The 20,320-nt window shown below is 42.9% G+C and overlaps 1 protein-coding gene and 1 long non-coding RNA gene across 3 annotated transcripts in view; one reads left to right on the top strand and one right to left on the bottom strand.

Moving 5' to 3' along the window:
• Positions 1-4,461: 4,461 nt before the first annotated feature.
• LOC143650304 (uncharacterized) overlaps positions 4,462-20,320 on the bottom strand; it is a 149,227-nt gene continuing 133,368 nt past the window's right edge. The window contains exon 8 of one of the 2 annotated variants that reach the window (XR_013159511.1): positions 4,462-4,679. This is a non-coding gene — a long non-coding RNA (uncharacterized LOC143650304). Of the gene's footprint in view, positions 4,680-19,041; positions 19,188-20,320 lie in introns of those variants that run through there. The other variant, XR_013159512.1, reaches the window with a different exon arrangement.
• On the top strand, positions 7,249-11,072 carry LOC143650968 (uncharacterized). Its single transcript, XM_077122212.1, has 3 exons — positions 7,249-7,322; positions 8,896-10,752; positions 11,045-11,072. Exons 2-3 carry the CDS (start codon positions 8,987-8,989, stop codon positions 11,070-11,072), a joined length of 1,794 nt encoding a protein of 597 aa, XP_076978327.1. The 5' UTR covers positions 7,249-7,322; positions 8,896-8,986.

Here is a 20,320-nt window from a genome sequence, read left to right as displayed (position 1 = left end):
TACATCACATTTTGAAATTAGGTAACTTCAAAATAGATACAACTTTATAGTGCATTTTGAATTCTCACTCTACAAAATAACTGATTTGACATTGGGATTTCTGTCGCCATTGCTGTTTCTGTCTACTCCTATTCTTTATATTTTCTGTGTATATGACCATCACTGAGAACAGTTTAGTATTTTCTCTGGACTCAGGCAGCTACTGCCTGATGCTAGTAAACACTGAAACTGGACTACCCACATTATCCCTCTCTCTCTGCTTACCAAACAGCCAGTTTATTCTTTCTCCAAAACTTTTTGAGGTTCACACTTAATGTCTGGCCTTGACAGACTCAGGTCTCTTTGCAGTGTTTGTTTTTAGGGCTCAATCTCTCCACCAGTGGTCATTCAGTCACCTAAAGAAATATTGTTTTCGTTCTTGGTGTGGATTTGGTGCCTCCAACAACCATTCAGTCTGCTGTTTCATGGCTGCCCTATTCTCCTTCCCACAGCCACTTCCTTAGCTCAGGGTCAATCATCTTTCCTACCCAGTCTCCTAGGGACTTTGTCTGCAATTTCATGTCCTTCTTGCATCTTCAAAACCTCAATCCATCCACTCCACAGCTGCTGGAGTGAAATTTCTAGACTATGTACTAAGTATATCATTCCAAGATACAATCTATATAGGACGCTCTAGGGTGCATGGATGGTTCAGTGGTGTAATGCTTGCTTTCCATGCAGGAGACCCGGGATTGTTTCCTGGACCATGCACCTAAAGAAAAAAAAACCCATATATAGGATGCTCCATGCAGCCACGCAGCTGGGTCCAAGTGTAACTCTGTGCTTTTCCTATAGCTCCCTTCTAGGAATGAGTTACAACCAACCTTCAGAGTCAACAGGACCACCAGAAACCTTTTAATATCCGTGTCTGCTGTTCTCTCCTGAGCAAAAATGTCCAGTTACATTCTTAGTACACAACAACCCCCTGCCCACTGAGGTTAAGTCCTTCTGGTGTAGGATGATGCAGAAATAGGTAGATAGATACTGAGGACTCACTGATACCTAAAGTAAACCCTGAATGTATGGGTTCTAAATTGGTCCCCATACACGGGACCCACCTTCCAGTGTTCTAAATCTGTCTTCAGTGTGCTCAACTCTGCTGGGAAAATCATTGATTGCATTTATAAATTCAGTTACTTTATTTTTCAGAATTATAGCTATTAGTTCTTCAATGAATTTCATAATTTTGACTTCTAATTTCTAGAACATAGAGACACACTTAAACTTCCCGTTACTTACTTGGTGGTTTCTTTGTCTGGGAACCTCTGAGTCTATTTTTATTGTACTTTGGTTTCTAGTACATCACAATACTTTGTCCTGTCCTTTTTATTCTTGGTTACTTTTTTTTTTTTTTTTTTTACCTTTTTTTATTAACAGTATAACATATGTACAAAACAAAGAACTAAAAAAGCAATAGTTTTCAGAGCACTCTTCAAAACGTAGTTACAGGTCAGATCCCAGAGTTTGTCATGGGCTACCACACGATCCTCTCATATTTTTCCTTCTAGCTGCTTCCGAATATAGGAGGCTAGAGGGCTTAAATACTTTCTTATCATCACAATCAATTTTTCCTCTTCTGTTTTGGTGAACAATAACATATATACAAAAAAGCTATAAATTTCCAAGCACAGCACCACAATTAGTTGTAGAACATATTTAAGACTTTGACATGGGTTACAATTTCACAATTTTAGGTTTCTGCTTCTAGCTGCTCTAAAATACTGGAGACTAAACGAGATAACAGTATAATGATTCAGTATTCATATCCATTTGTTAAGTTCTATCTTCTATGTGTAATTCCACTGTTATCGTTGATCTTTCCGTACATCTCTTTGGGGTTGTTTGGGCTATGGCAATTCTAAATTTTTGATATTGGAAAGCTCTGTCACTAATATGGGGTAGGGAGAGAGGCTGGGCTAGGTTTCAGGACTTATCTGGACCAGGCACCCATCAGAGGTTGTAGGTTTCTAGAAAGTTACTCTAGTGCCTGGAACCCTTGTGGAATCTTATATATTTCCCTAATTGCTCTTTGGGATTGGCTGGAATGGTCCTGGTTGGGGGTTGGCAGGTTATGATAGGTAGCAAGGTCTACCTGAAGCTTGCATAAGAGCAACCTCCAGAGTAGCCTCTCGACTATTTGAACTCTCTCTGCCATTGATTATTTTATTAATTACACTTCTTTTCCCACTTTTTGTCAGGCTGTTATTGTTGATCTCATGGTGCCAGGTCTGGATTCATCCCTGGGATTCATCTCCCACATCTCCAGGGAGACTTTCACCCCTGGATGTCATTTCCCTCACAGGGGGGAGGACAATGATTTCATTTGTAGCGTTGGGCTTAGAGAGACTGAGGCCACATCTGAGCAACAACAGAGGTCCTCCAGAAGTTACTCTGAGGCATGCCTATAGGTAGTCTATGCTTCTCTGCTCCCTACATAAGCTTCACAAGAGTAAGCCTCATGATTGAGGGCATCGTCTGTTGATTTGGGTATCTGCTTGCTTACTTTTTTAATGACCATTTGGACAAAAAAAATTGAAATTGAGGCATGGGATATTATTTTGAAAGAGAAAAGACTGGAATTTATTTTTGGTGGGTGATTAGGAACATTAGAAATCTTGGAGCCTTTTGAGTCAATAATTGTGATTTTTCGAAAAGGCTCAATCCCTAGAGCCGCCAATGTATTTACTGGTCACCAGGACTCCTAATTTGTAGCTTTTCAAGTTCCCAAATGCCAGGGTGCCACCTTCTAAGCACATGCACATGTAGAAACTTTACCAAACTTGCTTGTATCTCAGCAGTCTCTTCTGGAATTCATCAGTGAACCTAGGGAAAAATACTTTGAATGCCAATGTGACCGTAATCCTTCATTTCTTTCCACTCCTGCATCTTGCATTCATGATGCTTCACTGCAATGTCAACTCAGAGATGATTTTGCTCACATGGGTCATATTACTTGATTCTTTTTGTTCTCAGGGGCAGATCAGGTGATTCAGACCCATTGACCCATGGCCTGTAGGAAACTCTCCCTGAAACTTCTCTCATGACTCAGGTTCCTGTTTATCCCTTCCCAAGATCTGGGCCTCAATGGTACTTTTTATGTACCACCGTGAGAGCTCTTTTAGGGTGGGGTCTGTGCCCATACCCATCTGTATCCTGTGACTTTTCATGGCATCCACCACCGTGTAGCCCCTGCAGAGAACATCTCTAGGAGTACTGGTCAGGTAGTTAGAAATGAATGCATAAACCTTCTTCCTCTCTTGGGTGTTATTGTCCTTGATGCCTGGAGTCATTTGTGTTCCTCCTGATCCATAGAAAATCACAAGTCAAGTGGTGAATCTTTAGAACCAGAACCATGAATAAAATACAAAAGCACGAGCAAATAAATCTCAAACCTTCAGTGCCAGTGAACACAGTCTTGTTAAAGTAGATTGATGCACTGAACTCAGAGGTTTTCCAGATAAATCTGTTTCTGGGACATAAAACTCTGATGATGTGTCAGTTCAAATCACATTCAATTCAGTAGTTCCTGCCAGTACTTGTATTTCTTTGGTCTCAATCATGAACCTTGGGGTAGCTGGCAGAAGTCCCACATGTGAGTTGTGGACACTCGAGGATTGAGCAGCATTTAGCTCCCATGCCCTGGAAGGGTCTCGCTTGGTCTGCCGGTCTGTGATGGGGCCTCTGGCCTTGGACTGAGAAATGTGGAGAAATCAGTGGCATCAGCCCGAGTCAGCCTCATGTGTCGGTTTCTGGTGACTTGGTCCGTCCTGATTTTCTACAATGGAATAAAGAGAGCTTTAACCCAAGAAACTGGCCCCAGGCAGGCACATAATGTGGCTCATATTTCCTTTTTAGATTTGTTCATGCTATGTCCTAATGAATAGGAGAAGAGAGCTATGAGGGGAAGCTCTGAAATGCAGGTGAAGGAGCCAGGAGGCCCAAGTTCTGACTTTTATCTCTTAACAGAAAGGCTTGGATTCTTTCCTCTGCTTGTGTTTGTAAATCCACTGGTTTATGTGGGAGGTGTGAGGGGACATTTGAATCCAGAACTCAGACTGCTGGGAGGGAAACAAAACAGGATTTTACTTAGGGAACTAGCAGTGTCATATGTTTCTTCCCTGTTCCAGGAAGCTGGAACTAAAAGAATGCAAGAAGCGGGAATATGAGAGGCGGCCATTAGCTGCAAAGGAGAAGGCAAAAGCAGCCATGCAAGCAGTTCAGAAATACAAATGAGTTCAGCTGCTGAGCAGCAGTGGCTCTCGGAAACCCTGCTTGTGTGTTTTTCCTGTTTTAATTTTTAATCCTTTGTGCATTGGTCAGACCCAATTACCACAGAAGCATTCATAAATGGTCAGAAGACAGGTATCTTGAGAATACTCACAAGCAAAAATAATTTAATTTGTTAAGTTGACCAATTAAAGAAAAAGTTATCAGACATGTCCTGCTCTCCAATGATGGCCCAACTGTCAAGAACTTAGTTCATGCAAACATTTCTGGCGGTGTTATAAATTATCATAATTCCTTGGGAAAGCAGTTTGGTTTTGGATGAATCAAAATCCATACAGATGGGTGGGCCACGGTGGCTCAGCAGGTAGAGTTCTCGCCTGCTATGCTGGAGACCTGGATTCGATTCCTGGTGCCTGCCAATGCAAAAAAATAAAATAAAATAAAATCCGTATAGATGATTTAGCCATTTCATAGGACCAGCAGTTACATCCTGAGGAAATATGCAAAGAATATAATGATGGAGGATACACAATAGCAGAATTACTCAGGGACAGAGTGAGAGCAATTAAAGACAGTATAGCATATCAACTCAGAATCCAGGCAGCAAATGTTAAATAAGTTAACTAGAAATACCTTTGATTCTCCTGCTCTATAATCATGTGAAATGTGTTTTTACATGTAGATAAAGTCCATCGGGGTACGGTTGTGAGGGTGATGAGAAGATGTTTAGAGTACTTATATTTGTATTCAGTGTTGTGCTTTAACTGATGAAAATAATTATAATACATAGGCGAAGCATGGAAGAAATGAAACAAACAATGTGGAAGTCAGAGAGCTCGTTCAGACATCAGGTATCCTCCCCCTGCCTGACAGTAGCAGAATTCTGTAGCACCTAATGCGTGTGATTTCAGCGAGTCTCAGAACCCTAAACATGGTTTTTTTTTTGATGTGTTGTCTTTTTCAGATCATCCTTCACGAGGAGAAGGCTCATAACAACTGGGTAAGCATTTTCTTTTTTCTTTCATTCTTCTTCTGCATAATTGACCACTACACTAAATATAAGTGTGTTTGTCCCCCTTAGCTCAGAGCTCGTGCTTTACAGAGGGAGGTGTTTGTGAAGGACACTGAATCTCATGAGTTGAGACAGAGGTAAACAGTTTTTAAGGCTAAGCAGTTTGGTATCCAGGAAAAGACTTGGGTTTCTGTATTTCATTATTATTATTTTAAAATCTTTCCTTATATTCAAGATTATTGGAAGAAACTGAAAACAACAATTTGCGAGGAGAATGCAGGATTTGGAAACCAATGCCAGGAAGATATGACATACAGAAATCTCCATGGAGAGGTAAGGAGCACAGTGCCAAGAGCAGGTATTATTTTCTGCAGCCAAATCCACATAGTGTGGGTTATCATTGTGCTGCTAGAAAACCATCCCAAAGACTTAGTAAAGACCTCATAGTGCCTCATGGGGTGAGAAGACAATGTTCCCCTCCTCCTGCCCCAGCCAGAATGGCTATTTGCACCCAACCCCTGGGACTAGGGGGTCATGCTCTCCCATTAATGTTGAATCACAGCTTGCTGGACGCCTCCCCCAGGTTCAATTCTTAACTAAAGAGATATGACTAGAAGGGAACTGGGTCAGGACCCACCTCCCACCATGCAATACCCACTTTGAAGGATTTATTTTACCTTTTTTTTATAAAAATGACATGAACTGCATTTTAGAATGTGGGCTCTATGTCCTGCCTAGAGAAGAAATTTTCATGCTTTGTGTTTTGGCTATGCTTTGTGTCTACTTCAACATGGCTTTAAGGCTGCCAACAAGGATTTCTTGTTGTTGGATGTCCTTTTTTTCTTTCAGTTTAATTTTTATTGTGATATGAAGAATTCATCATACCCTTAATACCTTTGTAATTTGAATCCTATGATGCTATAAATGTAACCTCAAGTCATACCATTAATGCCCTATGGATTGTTCCTTTTCTACTGCTATAATATTAATGCCTATAAGTACATGCTGTCCATAAGCATTTATATACACCTGGGCAGATACAGAAGTCAGATTAAATATAAATTGAAAGGACCGACCAGTGCTGATCCATGCATAGGATCATGTCCTATGATTCCTGTCCAAAGCAGTTCTTATTTTTATTTTATGTTTCTTTATTAGAGAAGTTGTGGGTTTACAGAATAATCATGCATAAAATACAGGATTCCCATATACCACCCTATGATTAACACCATGGTTTAGTGATTGGAATGGAACCTTGTTAAAAATGATGAAAGTACCTTTTTTTTCTGCAATATTAACTACAGCCCGTGGTCTGTCTTAGGGTTCACTGGTTGTGTAGTGTAGTTCCAGGGATTTAAAAAAAAATGTATTCTGATACTACGTATTGAAATTTTCCCCTTTAAGTCACATTCATATATATGTTTCAGAGCTTTTAATTACATTCACAATATTATGCCACCAGCACCAGCATCCATCACCGAAACTTTTCTATCATTCCGAATGGAACACTCTACATTTTAAGTCTGAAATTCCATATCCTATCCCTACCCCATCCCATAGTAATCTGTATTCTCGATTCTGACTCTATCAGTTTGCTTATCATAATTGATTCAAGTCTGCCTATAAATCATTCACCCTTCCCATACTTACTGAGAGACTCTTGTTTTAGTGTTGAGGTCAAGATACAGTTGAGACCTAACCTGTCCTCAAGTGCTTTGCATGTTGTAATAACCCCTGGGTTGGCAGGCAGGGCTTTATGGTGTCCTTCTCAGGGATCAGGGGACAGTCCCTGTCCTGGTCATCAGGGGTCATCTAAGGCACCTAGGAAACCCTGGGTCTCTATTGGAGACCTGAGTGTGTAAAGAGTCCAAGGCAGTGAAAGAAGGGTGTGTAGGGGCAGTGAATCTTCTGAACAGAATGTGCAAGTCAGAATAAAGCTGAGACAGTTCTCCTGCTTCTTTCTGACCCAGGACCTGGTGCAGCACCCCTGTGGAATGGCAGCTCAGGAAGACCACTCCCTACCGAGGGAATGGATGAGGGCAAGGTAAATGCTGTGGGCATTTTCAATGACAAGATAACCCCCTCTTCTCTCCTCACCTCTGGGTCTGGGATATCTTGACCATCTCAATTTTCAAAATGCAGCAAGCATGGCTTCTCCAAGCCCATCTTATCACCCGTGGGGAGCCTCCAGAAGCTGTATTGCTTAGAGGCTGAGTAGGACCTTCAGTGTTGTATTTCTGTGATGAACACAAGGAGAACCGCACTTAAATCTCATGGCACAACTGATTCCACTGATTTCCTTTACCGTGGGAGGGTGCTGGGTTATCAATAGGAGGTTGCTATTGTTTTTGAGTTTTAAAAACTTCTCAGTTTTGGGCTGGGTGTGATCCATATAACTTTACAAGATGAAAAATCATCCCTCCAACTTTTTCTTGTATGCTTCATTCAATTGTGAATGCTTGTCAAGGTAGATTCATTGTAAATTTCATAAGTCAGTTTGTCCCACCTCTGTTTGGAAATGTGCTGTTGAAGAATCCCAAAAGATTTTTCTACTAGGTACAAGTATTTTGAATGATGAGAACTTACGTATTAGTAAGAGCAAAGGTACACTAAACTGAGATATTGAACATTGACAGTCATTCCCTGTTGGGCTAATTCCAGCAAAAGGTCTTATGTTGAATTATGTTCACCATCAGCATGATCTCTTGGGGCTTGTGCAGGCAATAAAGCTGTTGATTCCCCTGATCATAGCTCATGCACCTTTCCTCCTTGAAGTAGAACATTTATTGAATTCTGTTATTTAGAATTCCTGACTCAATTTTCATAGAATTAAAGTAATGTGCATCTCACAGTGTACTAAACTGCATTATCACCTAGGACTTAAGATAAACAGTAAGCCTGAGCCTAATTGTTTCTATCAGAAAACACTTTCCACATTCTCTTGCAGGACTCTGGGGATACCATCTCCCCAGAGATCATGAGCCTATGGGCAGAATTTCTGGAGAGTAGAAGACCCTTCTGTCAGGGAAGGAAGCAGAGGGAGACAAGCAGATCTTGCAAGCAGAGCTGTTGTTGAATCAGCTCTGCCTCTTAAATTTGTGTACCTCTGGGCAAGTGCTCTAGTTCCTCTCTGTGGTTTTGTCCCCTTCCACCGAGAAGGGGACTGTTCCACTTAACACGCAGAGTCTTGAGAAACAGAGATGAGCCAGGAAAGGCTGGAGGAAGGCTCTCTGAAAAGGAGCTATTTCATTTCCTTTCATTCTGTGTGTTCTTGATAGCAAATAGTGAGCTTCTGTGGTGGAGGTGAAGGGAGGAGGGTCAGGTGGGTCCTTGGAATGGATACTTCAGGTGGGAATACTCTGTCTTTATTCTTTGGAATTGCCTCTGTTAGTTCCCAGAAGAGCCCCCACCACACATGTCTGCAGACATGGCGGTGACCTGTGTGGTGACAGCTGTTCACTCTGTGCCATCAATGAACTCTTCCGTGACTGAGTGGGAAGTTGGAATTTCCAGGCCCTGAGGTTGCTCAGAGGGGAAAGGTGCCAGGCTTTGACAGTTGCTTCCTTGGGTTTCAGCTTTGGTCTGTAATATGTGAACTCAACTCCTTCTGTCTTCAGGTCAAAAGGACTGCAAGAGGGCCCCCTCTTTTCCCAGGACCACCCTTCATGGACCACCCTGTGAGAGAACTTGTGTCACCAATGGAGAGATATGGGCTGTCTCCTCCACCTTGGGAGTGTTTTGGGCCTTGGCTTCCACCTTCACTTCCAGCTGGACCTCTGCCTCTACCTGCATTTCGACGGCCACCTCCACCTGGAGAACGACTTCCAGCTCCACCTCCACCTGGACCACGACTTACAGCTCCACCTCCACCTGTACCACGACTTACGGCTCCACCTCCACCTGGACCAAAACCTCCAGGTGGAACACCACCTCCACCTCCACCTGCACTACAACCTCCATTTGGACCACGATCTCCACCTCCACCTGGACAACGACTTCCAGATCCACCTCCACCTGGACCTGGACCTCCATGTGAAACACGACCTCCACCTCCACCTGGAGCACGACTTCCAGCTCCAACTTCACCTGCACAACAACCTCCATTTGGAACACGACCTCCACCTCCACCTGGACCACGACTTTCAGTTCTACCTCCAACTGCACCACAACCTCTATGTGGAACACGACCTCCACCTCCACCTGAACCACAACCTCCATGTGGAACACGACCTCCACCTCCATCTGGACCACGACTTCTCGCTCCACCACCAACTGCACCAGAATCACCATGTGGAACACGATCTCCACCTCCACCTGGACCACGACTTCCAGCCACACCTCCACCTGGACCACAACCTGCATGTGGAATACAACCTCCACCTCCACCTGGACCAGAACCTCCATTTGGAACACGACCTCCACCTCCACCTGGACCACGACTTACAACTACACCACCACCTGGACCACAACCTCCAGGTGGAACACCACCTCCACCTCCACCGGGACCACGACTTTCAGCTATACCTCCACCTGGACCGGAATCTCCATTTGAAACAAGACTTCCACCTCCACCTGGACCACAACCACTGTGTGGAATACGACCTCCACCTCCACCTGGACCACAACCTCCAGGTGGAACACCACATCTACCTCCACCTGGGCCACGACTTACAACCACACCTACACCTGGACCACAACCTCCAGGTGGAACACCACCTCCACCTCCACCTGGACCACGACTTTCAGCTGTACCTCCACCTGGACCGGAACTGCCATTTGGAATACGACCTCCACTTCCACCTGGACCACAACTTCCAGGTTCACCTCCACCTGGACCACGACTTCCAGTTCCACCTCCACCTGCACCACAACCTCCAGGTGGAACACCACCTCCACCTCCACCTGGACCACAACCACTGTGTGGAATACGACCTCCACCTCCACCTGGACCACAACCTCCAGGTGGAACACCACATCTACCTCCACCTGGGCCACGACTTACAACCACATCTCCACCTGGACCACAACCTCCAGATGGAACACCACCTCCACCTCCACCTGGACCACGACTTTCAGCTGTACCTCCACCTGGACCGGAACTGCCATTTGGAATACGACCTCCACTTCCACCTGGACCACAACTTCCAGGTTCACCTCCACCTGGACCACGACTTCCAGTTCCACCTCCACCTGCACCACAACCTCCAGGTGGATCACCACCTCCACCTCCACCTGGACCACAACCACTGTGTGGAATACGACCTCCACCTCCACCTGGACCACAACCTCCAGGTGGAACACCACATCTACCTCCACCTGGACCACGACTTGCAACCACACCTCCACATGGACCACAACCTCCAGGTGGAACACCACATCTACCTCCACCTGAACCACGACTTTCAACCACACCTCCACCTGGACCAGAACCTCCATTTGGAACACGACCTCCACCTCCACCTGGACCACGACTTGCAACCACACCTCCACCTGGACCACAACCTCCAGGTGGAACACCACCTCCACCTCCACCTGGACCACGACTTTCAGCTGTACCTCCACCTGGACCGGAACCGCCATTTGAAATACGACCTCCACTTCCACCTGGACCACAACTTCCAGGTTCACCTCCACCTGGACCACGACTTCCAGTTCCACCTCCACCTGCACCACAACCTCCAGGTGGAACACCACCTCCACCTCCACCTGGACCACAACCACTGTGTGGAATACGACCTCCACCTCCACCTGGACCACAACCTCCAGGTGGAACACCACCTCTACCTCCACCTGAACCACGACTTTCAGCTATACCTCCACCTGGACCAGAACCTCCATTGGGAACACGACCTCCACCTCCACCTGGACCACGACTTACAACCACACCTCCACCTGGACCAGAACCTCCAGGTGGAACACCACCTCTACCTCCATCTGGACCACGACTTTCAGCTGTACCTCCACCTGGACCAGAACCTCCATTTGGAATACGACCTCCACTTCCACCTGGACCACGACTTTTAGGTTCACCTCCACCTGGACCACGACTTCCAGGTCCACCTCCACCTGGACCAAGACTTTCAGCTCCACCTCCACCTGCACTACAACCTCCATTTGGAACACGACCTCCACCTCCAGCTGGACCACGACTTATGACTCCATCTCCACCACCACCACAACCTCCATTTGGAACACAACCTCCACCTCCACCTCCACCTGGACCACGACTTCCAGCTTCACCTGCACCTGCACCACAACCTTCATGTGGAGCACGACCTCCACCTCCACCTGGACCACGACTTCCAGCTCCACCTCCAACTGCTCCGCAACCCCTATTTGGAACACGACCTCCACCTCCTCCTGGACCACGACTTCTAGCTTCACCTCCACCTGCACCAAAACCGCCATATGGACCACAACTTCCAACTACGTCTCCACCAGCACCACAACCTCCATGTGGAACACGACCTCCACCTCCACCTGGACCTCCCCTTGGACCCCCATCTCCACCTGGATTTCATCCTGTACCTACACCTTCCCCATTTTGTCCTTATTTGAGGCTTTTCTTCAGAAAAGTGAAACGTCTGTACTTTTTAATAAGTACTATTCTACATTTACGGCATATTAAGGAAGACATGTATTCCCTAGTGTAGCTTATGGTTAAATTTATTCAGTAATGCTTGAATCATTGTAATCAAGAAAATTGTTCGTTAGAAATTTGAATTACTGAATAACAAATGAATTTTAGTTGTTAAGTGCAATCGAGTAACAGGGAGGACACATTCCTCTCTAGCAAGACAATGAGGGAGGTGTATCATAGAACAAGTAGTAATCTAAAAGAGTTCTCAATGTCAAAGCTATAACAATTTAAGCAACAATTAAATTAAGTGGTATTGCTTATGTCTAAGTTTGTCATGGCTTCTATAACAAAATACCACAAACTGGTTGGTTTTAACAAGAGGACCTTGTAGAATCACAGTTTGGAGTTTAGAAATCCAAAATCCAAGTATTAGCAGAAGAGTCCTCACAGTCTGTAGACCTCTGTTGGTAGTTTGCCAGTTGTTAATATTTGCTCATCACATGGCCATCTCTATTTCTACCTCCTTCTATGGCTTCTATTTTCAGGTATAGATTTCCTTTGCTTATAAGGATTTCAGTCATACCAGATTAAGGACCAGCCTGATTCAATCTGACCTCATCTTAATAGGATCTTCGAAGACCCTAATCATAGATAACTGCATATGTCCATGGCTGGGGTCAAGATCCCATTTATACATGATTTCACACTCCAGGGCCAGGGGATACGAATTGAACATTTCTTTCTGGGTGATGTGATTTAATCTAGTGCAGATTATAATGCAAGGTACAAAATAAATATCCATGAATCCATACTGATATAAATAAAATAAATATGTGAGAAGAGACACAACTCCTTTGCAGGAGAATTCCAAATAATTTGTGTAAAAGCTCTGCTTAAATTGGAGCACAATTCCCGATTTCTTAAGTGGCTTTCTTCCAAAAAGTGCAATAGTGAATAGTGAGTTTCTTTCTATAAGTACAATCAGGAATCAGGTGGGGAAAGAATAATTTCACAGTTGAGAAACATGACAAATACAACCCTCGCCAGGTGTTAAAGCCAACATCAGCAGTGACACATCACATCGATGGTGCAAACCTTTGTGGTTTTTTTTGCAAGTGCAGGCACCTGGAACAAACTTTTGATTTTATGGGGTGAAAATGGCACTTTGTCTCTGTGGTCTTTCTCCTGGTAGTCCATGATTCCAGTCTAATAATGAGAAAAACACCAAAAAATTCCAGTTGATGGACCGTCTACAAAATACCTGACCAGTACTCCAGAGAACTCTCAATGTCATCTCAAACAATGCTAACCTGAAAAATGTCCCAGCCAAGAGGAGCCTAAGGCTATGTGGTAAGTAATGTAATGTGGTGTCCTGGATGGGATTCGGGAACAGAAAAAGGCTGTTGGCTAAAAACTAAGAAAACTGAATAAAATGCAGGCATTAGTTAACAACACCTTAACGATATTGGTTCATTGATTATAACAAATATATCATAATATACTACGTAATAATAGGGGAAACTAGGTGTTGGGTTTATGAGAACTCTTTATAATTTCTTTACAAATTTTCTGTAAGCCTAAAATTGTTATTAAAAAGTTTCTTAAGAGGGGTGAGAGGGTTGTTCAGTGGTAGAATTCTCGCCTGCCATGAGGGAGACCCGGGTTTGATTCCCCACCCTTGTACTTCCCAAACAAACAAGCAAATAAGCAGAAAACAGATGAAAAAAAAATTCAATGAAGGGTGCTGCAACAAGGGGATGCTGACATGGAAAAAGAATGAAATGTGACCCCTGCCATACAGCATACAAAGAAAAAAAGTTTCTTAAATATTGTGTTTCAGTACTTTTATTTATGTTTAGAAATGAAACTTAATTTAAGGCAGAAAGCTGCTACATATAATGCTACAGCACTTGTATACATCTGGCATTTTAATTTATGAAGGAGACATTGCTATTAATTTTTAAACTCGAATTGGAGATATATTTGAAACTAAAAGAGGAGCATCAAAATATTAATGGCGACTATCTCTGGGTGACTGGGTTGTGAAACTAATGGGTGCATTTAAAAAAACAACTTCTAATGGTATAAAATGAGCCTGAAGGATGTGTACAATTAGAAAACAACACACAAAATGTTATTGCAAGAGGGAAAAAATGCACCTGTCAGAAACAGCCTTCCCCTGAGAGTTATGTGTTGTATGGCAGTCACACATTAGTTCCTTGGTTTAAACTTGCTTTTCTTCGACCTTGAGCTGACCCAGCTCCACGACCCCATTCTAATACCTCTAGGAACACCTTCCATTTTTGCAGAAACTCAATTGCATGCTAGACCTGATAGCTTTTCTGAAGATGTATTTCCCTGGGGGCTGTATACAAGGTTTTGTCCGATTTCATATGGGTATTTTAAGGCTAGTGGATCCTCTCCTTCCTTCTCTAGACCAGACTCTTACACACATTCACATACACACTCTCTTCCAGAAACACTCGCAATTTTTCTTTTGTCAGCTGTGTAAAGAATGCTAGAAAACCAGAATGATCTTTTTTCTGAATGAATTCTGATATAGGCCAGTGAGAAGATATCTAGGATGGGAAGAGATAAGATGCATCTTATTCAACAACTGAACGACTGACAACAGACAGGGAAAAAAAAGCTTAAAATCTCTTCAAACATTGCAAGCCAGGACTTGGTACTCCCAAATGCAATGACTGCCAGGGGCTTATCTTTGGAGAGATCATCTTATCGGTCACAAACTCAATTCTCTGTTAATTGAGAATTTTGCTCACTTATCTCCCCTGTTTTCTTCCCAAATATTTTATTTCATTGTTATTTTGTGTTATTTACCTAGATCTTACTTCCAAATCATACTTTCTAAAATTAAGCTTGTTCTGCTACAAATAATTAAATCTCTAATAATCACTTTATTTTGAACTCACATTTCCATATTCTGAATGTGATCAGTTTCTAAATATATAAATTTCAAGTTGGCTCCTAATTTAAGCGCATGTAAATATTAGCTTTATAAAAATCAATACTTTCTGTATACTACATTTTTTTAAAAGAAAGTCACAATTTCAATGCAATTTTATTGAGATATAGTCATACATCACACAATCCATCAGACGTATACAATCGGTAGTTCACAGTATCATCACACAGCTACGCATTCATCATCATGACCAATTTTGGAACATTTCATTACTACATAAAAGAAAAAAATCCAAAGCAGCCGTACACCTTATTCCACCCTATTATTGACCCCTAGTATTGGTGTTACATTTGTTACTGTTGATGAAAGAATATTAAGACATTACTATTAACCATTGTCCATAGGTTGCAACATGTATATTTCCCATATACTCCTCTATACTAAATACTTATTAATGGTTATATGTAAGAATCTGTAGGAATGTTTTCTGTAAGAGACAAACCAAAACAGAAGGACTGCGGGGATCAACTAAATAATTGTTATCCCTTTTTAGCTATCAGGTATTGACTACTTGCTATTTGCCAAGCTCTGTACTCAGTCCTTTGCATGGACATTCTCATTTAACACTATAAAGTATTAATTTCATTTCACAGTGGATGACATTCCATCAAGGTTAAGAAATTTGACACAAGTCAAACAGCAAATGCAAGGGTCAGACTTGGACCTGGGAAGTTTTATTTAGAAATCAGACACCTCCCACCTCCCTGTGGTTTGAAGGATAAAATATGGGTAGCTTTAAATAGAAAATATGAAATTATGAGTTCAAAACCAATGTATTAAAAGAAGGTAGATGTATTAAAAACTGATGTATTAAAAGCATTATTTGGGAGGTGCTCAGGATAGAGGTAAAAAGCAGTGATCATTCAAGAGTTTCAAAGGTTTTTGGTAAATGCTCTCCATCATGATAATGATAGGTAGATGTTAAAAGCTTTAATAACATTATTTTGTTTAATTTTCACAACTGACTTTGTGAGGAAGTTGTATTTATTATATGCGCTTTTTAGTTGAGGACCTAATGGTTGGTTAACATAGTCACAGTTTCCCAAAGTCCCACAGCTAATAAATGCCATAGACAGGAGTTAAATGCTATTTAAACTGACATGGGGGCTTTCACCTTTAACAGCTGTATGCCATTGAAATCTTTCAAAATGTTAGGCTATAGAAAGGATAGAGATTATTTACTGTTTGTGTACAACAACCTGATAAATTCTACATTTAGTGAAAAGCCACATCTTTTGTTGCTCAGAGAGAGGCCACATCTGGGCAATAAGACAGGTTCTCTGGGGGTGACTCTTAGGCCTAATTTTAAGTAGGCTTAGCCTATCCTTTCAGGAATGAGCTTCATAGGGGCCACTGGCAAGATCGAGGGTTGGTTCTATTGATTTGGTTGTCCCTGCTGCTTGCTAGACTATCAGAAATTTTTCAGATGGGGAAGCTGAATATTGCCTGTTCTCCCATCCCCCAAGGGGACGTTGCACATACTCCTTTATTTACTATTCAAATCTCTCTGGGATTCATCAGGGCATCACACTAACTCAGACAAACCAACAATGTCTTATGCCCTATTCAAGATTCCATGTGCTTATGGTGTTAACTAAACTGATCATACAAGTTAAATTAGGAAATGCACTTCCCAAAGTATTAATTTTGCACCAAATAATCATCTCTCCTTTTAGTCTCAAACAGAAGTTGATGTTTTAAAACGTGAACGATACCATCCTTTCCCCAGTCTTCTGATATACCTAGTCCTATCCAGGTCAGCTTCATTCATATCTCTGCTCAATGTCTGATCACTTTTTCAACTTCTTAAACAGTCCCTGTGTGGGGTAGTGCTGACTTCCATAGCTTCAGAGCTCTAACTCTGGGTCTCAGGCGTCACATAAACCCCTGAAGTTTCTGGGAAAGTGTGGAGAGCCGCCTCCCGGGTCTGGCCTAGTGGACACGCTGCGGCCTGCTCTAGAGTTCCCCCCGCCCATCGAGTGAGTCAAGATGGCGCCCGCATCCTGTTTCCGCGTATGACGCACGCGCCCACCAACCCTATCTTCCAATCACCTCTGTATACGTGGCACTAACCTATTGGGTTTGGGCACAGTATATAAGAGGTTACCCGGACAGGGTGGGGGGAGACGACCCATAGGGAGCCGTACCTGACGGCCGCATAGAGGTTGTTCCCCCGCGGGGTATTCTGTCCCGCGCGGAATTTGTAACAGAGCTTGCAAGCTTAGCTCCAGTAAAGGTCTGTGCTCACAACTGCAGCGTGTCTCGAACCCGTGTCTGTCACTTGAGTCGGTTTGTCTGCGTCTGTCTCTCTCTCCCTCCTGTTCCCTCCGCCGGCCGGGGATCAGAAGCTGAGCGAGACGGCGCCGGACAGGAAAGGCCATGTTATATACAAACAGCTCAGTATCTCAGAATTTAGAACTAGCATTTACATTTCCTGAATAGATGTGACTGCTGTCAGAGTTTATGATCTAGAACCCTTTACAGTAAGCCCAACCTGATAACCCATGCTCTCAACTTTAGTTTACTGAATTTTTACATTATAGCTTGTCCATAGGATTGAGACATGACAATATTTGTCTTTTTGTTTCTGACATTTCATTCAACATACAGCTTTTAAGGTTCATTCATCTGGGTTCATGCCTCACAACCTCATTCCTTCTCGTGGGCACTCAGTAGTCCCTTGTATGTGTATGACCATAGTTCTCTCTTCCGTTCCTCAGTTGTTGTTCCCTTAGGCCACCTCCACTCCTTGTGGGTCTTGAACATTGCCACCAGCAACACCAGCATGCAAATGTCCATTCATGTCCCCACACTCAGTTCCTCCAGGTATACACTGAGCAACCGGGTTCCAGGATCTTACGGCAACCCCACCGCAGCCTCCTGTGGAACCACCACCCTGCCCTCCAAGGGGCTGCACCTCTCAGTTTCCCTACCGATGTCAATAGGTACATCTCTCTCTCTGCATTCTCTCTAGCACTTGTTTCTCTGGTTCATTTTTAAACAGTTTCATTCACACATCAAACAATCCAACCTAATTGTATAGACATGCCATCACCACCATACTCTATCTGAAGACATTTCCTTTTCTTCCACACAGAATCCATCCCCCTTCCCCCGTCCCCCCGCCTGTTGACATTTAGTTTTGGCATAATGCCTTTGTTATATGCTTCCATTCAGTGGAAGCATATTACAATGTTACTGATGATACCAGACCCCAGCTTACATTGATTGCACTTTTTCCTATATACGGTTTACTTGCAACACCCTGCAATACTGACATTCATTTGTTTTCCCTCATGCAAAAACAGTTTTTAATTTGTATATTAAATCACCTTCATTGTACACTCTCGGTCAGTCAGTATTGTCTGTCTTTTATTCTGGTTTCACATGTGCCCCCAGCCCTTCTCCTCTAGCAATCTCACATTCAGCTTCATTCAGTGTACTTGTATTATTGTGCTACAATCGGTAATATTGATGCACTTCTTTTTGTAAAATTTTATGACATATTTTCATATGGATAGATTCATAAACCTTCATCAATTTCAAGATTGTGTACTGTTTTGTTCCCCACAAAGATACTTCTTTGTATTATTCCTTTATAGTCACACCCTCCCTCCCCTGCTGAGCCCGCATGACCCCTGATCTCTTTTCCATGTCTAGAGTTAATGCCATTCCAGGAAGGGTGTATAATGGAATAATACAAAATGCTACTTTTGAGATTGGCTTTATCATTCAGCATAATTCCCTTAAGATCCATCAAAGTTGCTGCAGTATCTGCCATTCATTCCTTTCAATTGCCCAGAAGTGCAGGCAAAAACAGTAAAGTCCGAGAACGCTTTTAATCTAGTTGACTCTATTGTGCCTATATAAATTTCCTAGTTTTGGTAAGTACCATAGTTATGTAAATATTTCATATTTTTCAAACTTCGTGTGAGTCTACAGTTGCAAACTTTCAAAATAAAATTATCGGAAGAGATAGTGGAGGTGGAGGAGGGGCTAAAACTCTATTTCAGAAGGATCCCAACTAATAATTAGTAATTGGACATTAGGAAAACTATTTGGAAATCACAGAGATCATAACAGATTCTAGTAGAATCATCGGTGAGACCTAGAGCCGTCTGGTGGAATGTTATTGAGAACAGGATAGTCACAAAGTCTCACAGCATTGCCCCAGAGATGAATTATTAGTTCCCGGATGGAAAGTGACCTTTAAAGTGAAGAAACCACCTTGGCCAAGTGGTCAGACCCGTTATCGCCAATTAAGTGAGAAGCTGACATCCTGATAGGATGCTCCAAAAAGAATACAGCATCTGCTCTGTGATCGTCTTGCCAAAAATACATACCTGCAATTTAATCATGAGAAAATCAGAAAAATACAAACTGAGGACCATTCTGTAAAACAATAGATATGAATATTTAAAAAAATAAGTATTATGAAAGATTTAAAGGAAAAGTTGATAAGGGGTTTTTCTAGATTGAAGGACACAAAAATGGAAGTAAGAATCTTGATTATATTCTGTTTCTTTTAAAGATCAACGGAAATTTGATTACAAACCATATATTAAACAATAGTATTGCTGTTATGTTCAAGTTTTGGGTTCATAGGGAAATGCCCTTTTACTCTGGAAATTCATTATGACATTTTTAGGACTAAAGCATGTTGATATCTGAAACTTGCTCTCAATGGGTCCATCAGAGTTAGAAAGAGAAAAACAGTAATAGAGAGGAGATAGAGATGCACAGAGAGACACAGAGACAAAGAGAAAGAAAGACCAAATTCACAAAAATACACCAGTAGCTGTCAGAAATATGACGGGACTTGGGACTGAAGCAGTAAAGGCAATTTACCGGAATGACCAGCAGATGGCAGTATCGGCTAGTCTTCAGTGCAGTGGCAGAGGGTGGGTTCCTGCTGCCAGCCTGGGTGTGTTGGGACCCCTCCTCCCACACCCACACGGCGCTGGTGGGGAGTGGTAGGTGAGGACGTGAGGACATGCGCACCCACTGAGATGCAGGTCATCCGGTCCCAAGCTGAGTGCTCAGGATATTCAGCCCCAAACTGAAACCCCGTTCACGTGCCACTGAAGGGAACTCGACATTAGACATCAAGGCGTAGGGTGGAAAAGAAAAAACACGAGAGGAAGAAACATCCTCACTGGGGCTGTTATAACTGAGAAGTTGCTGCTCAAGCAGAAACCTGCCCTTGCAGAACCCCAGGGAAAAGAGCCTGCAGAGATCTCATGCGGAGAGGCAGGAAAGGAAACCTGCAGGAGGCCTCAGTAAACCTGAACTATTTCTGGGTGAGCCAATGGTGACCATTGTGAAAGGACAAGGCAGCCTGTGATTTCACACAGATCCAATGGCATAGTTTTGAATCTGACACCCCTTGTGCACGATCTTCTGCAATCCTTTCAAATGTCTTATGTTCTAGTTTGCTAGCTGCCAGAATGCAACACACCAGAAACAGATTGACTTT

This window comes from Tamandua tetradactyla, chromosome 11 (genome assembly GCF_023851605.1).
Source record: "Tamandua tetradactyla isolate mTamTet1 chromosome 11, mTamTet1.pri, whole genome shotgun sequence".
NCBI classification, from domain to species: Eukaryota; Metazoa; Chordata; class Mammalia; order Pilosa; family Myrmecophagidae; genus Tamandua; species Tamandua tetradactyla.
The sequence above is the reverse complement of the archived record's forward strand: the minus strand, read 5'-3'. Positions and strand labels throughout refer to the sequence as shown.

Coding starts and splice junctions, on each gene's coding strand:
- LOC143650968 (XM_077122212.1), top strand. CDS start 8,987: ATGGGCTGTCTCCTCCACCTTGGGAGTGTTTTGGGCCTTGGCTTCCAC. Junction 10,753..11,044: donor CTCCACCTGGACCACGACTT/GCAACCACACCT, acceptor CACAACCTCCAG/GTGGAACACCACCTCTACCT.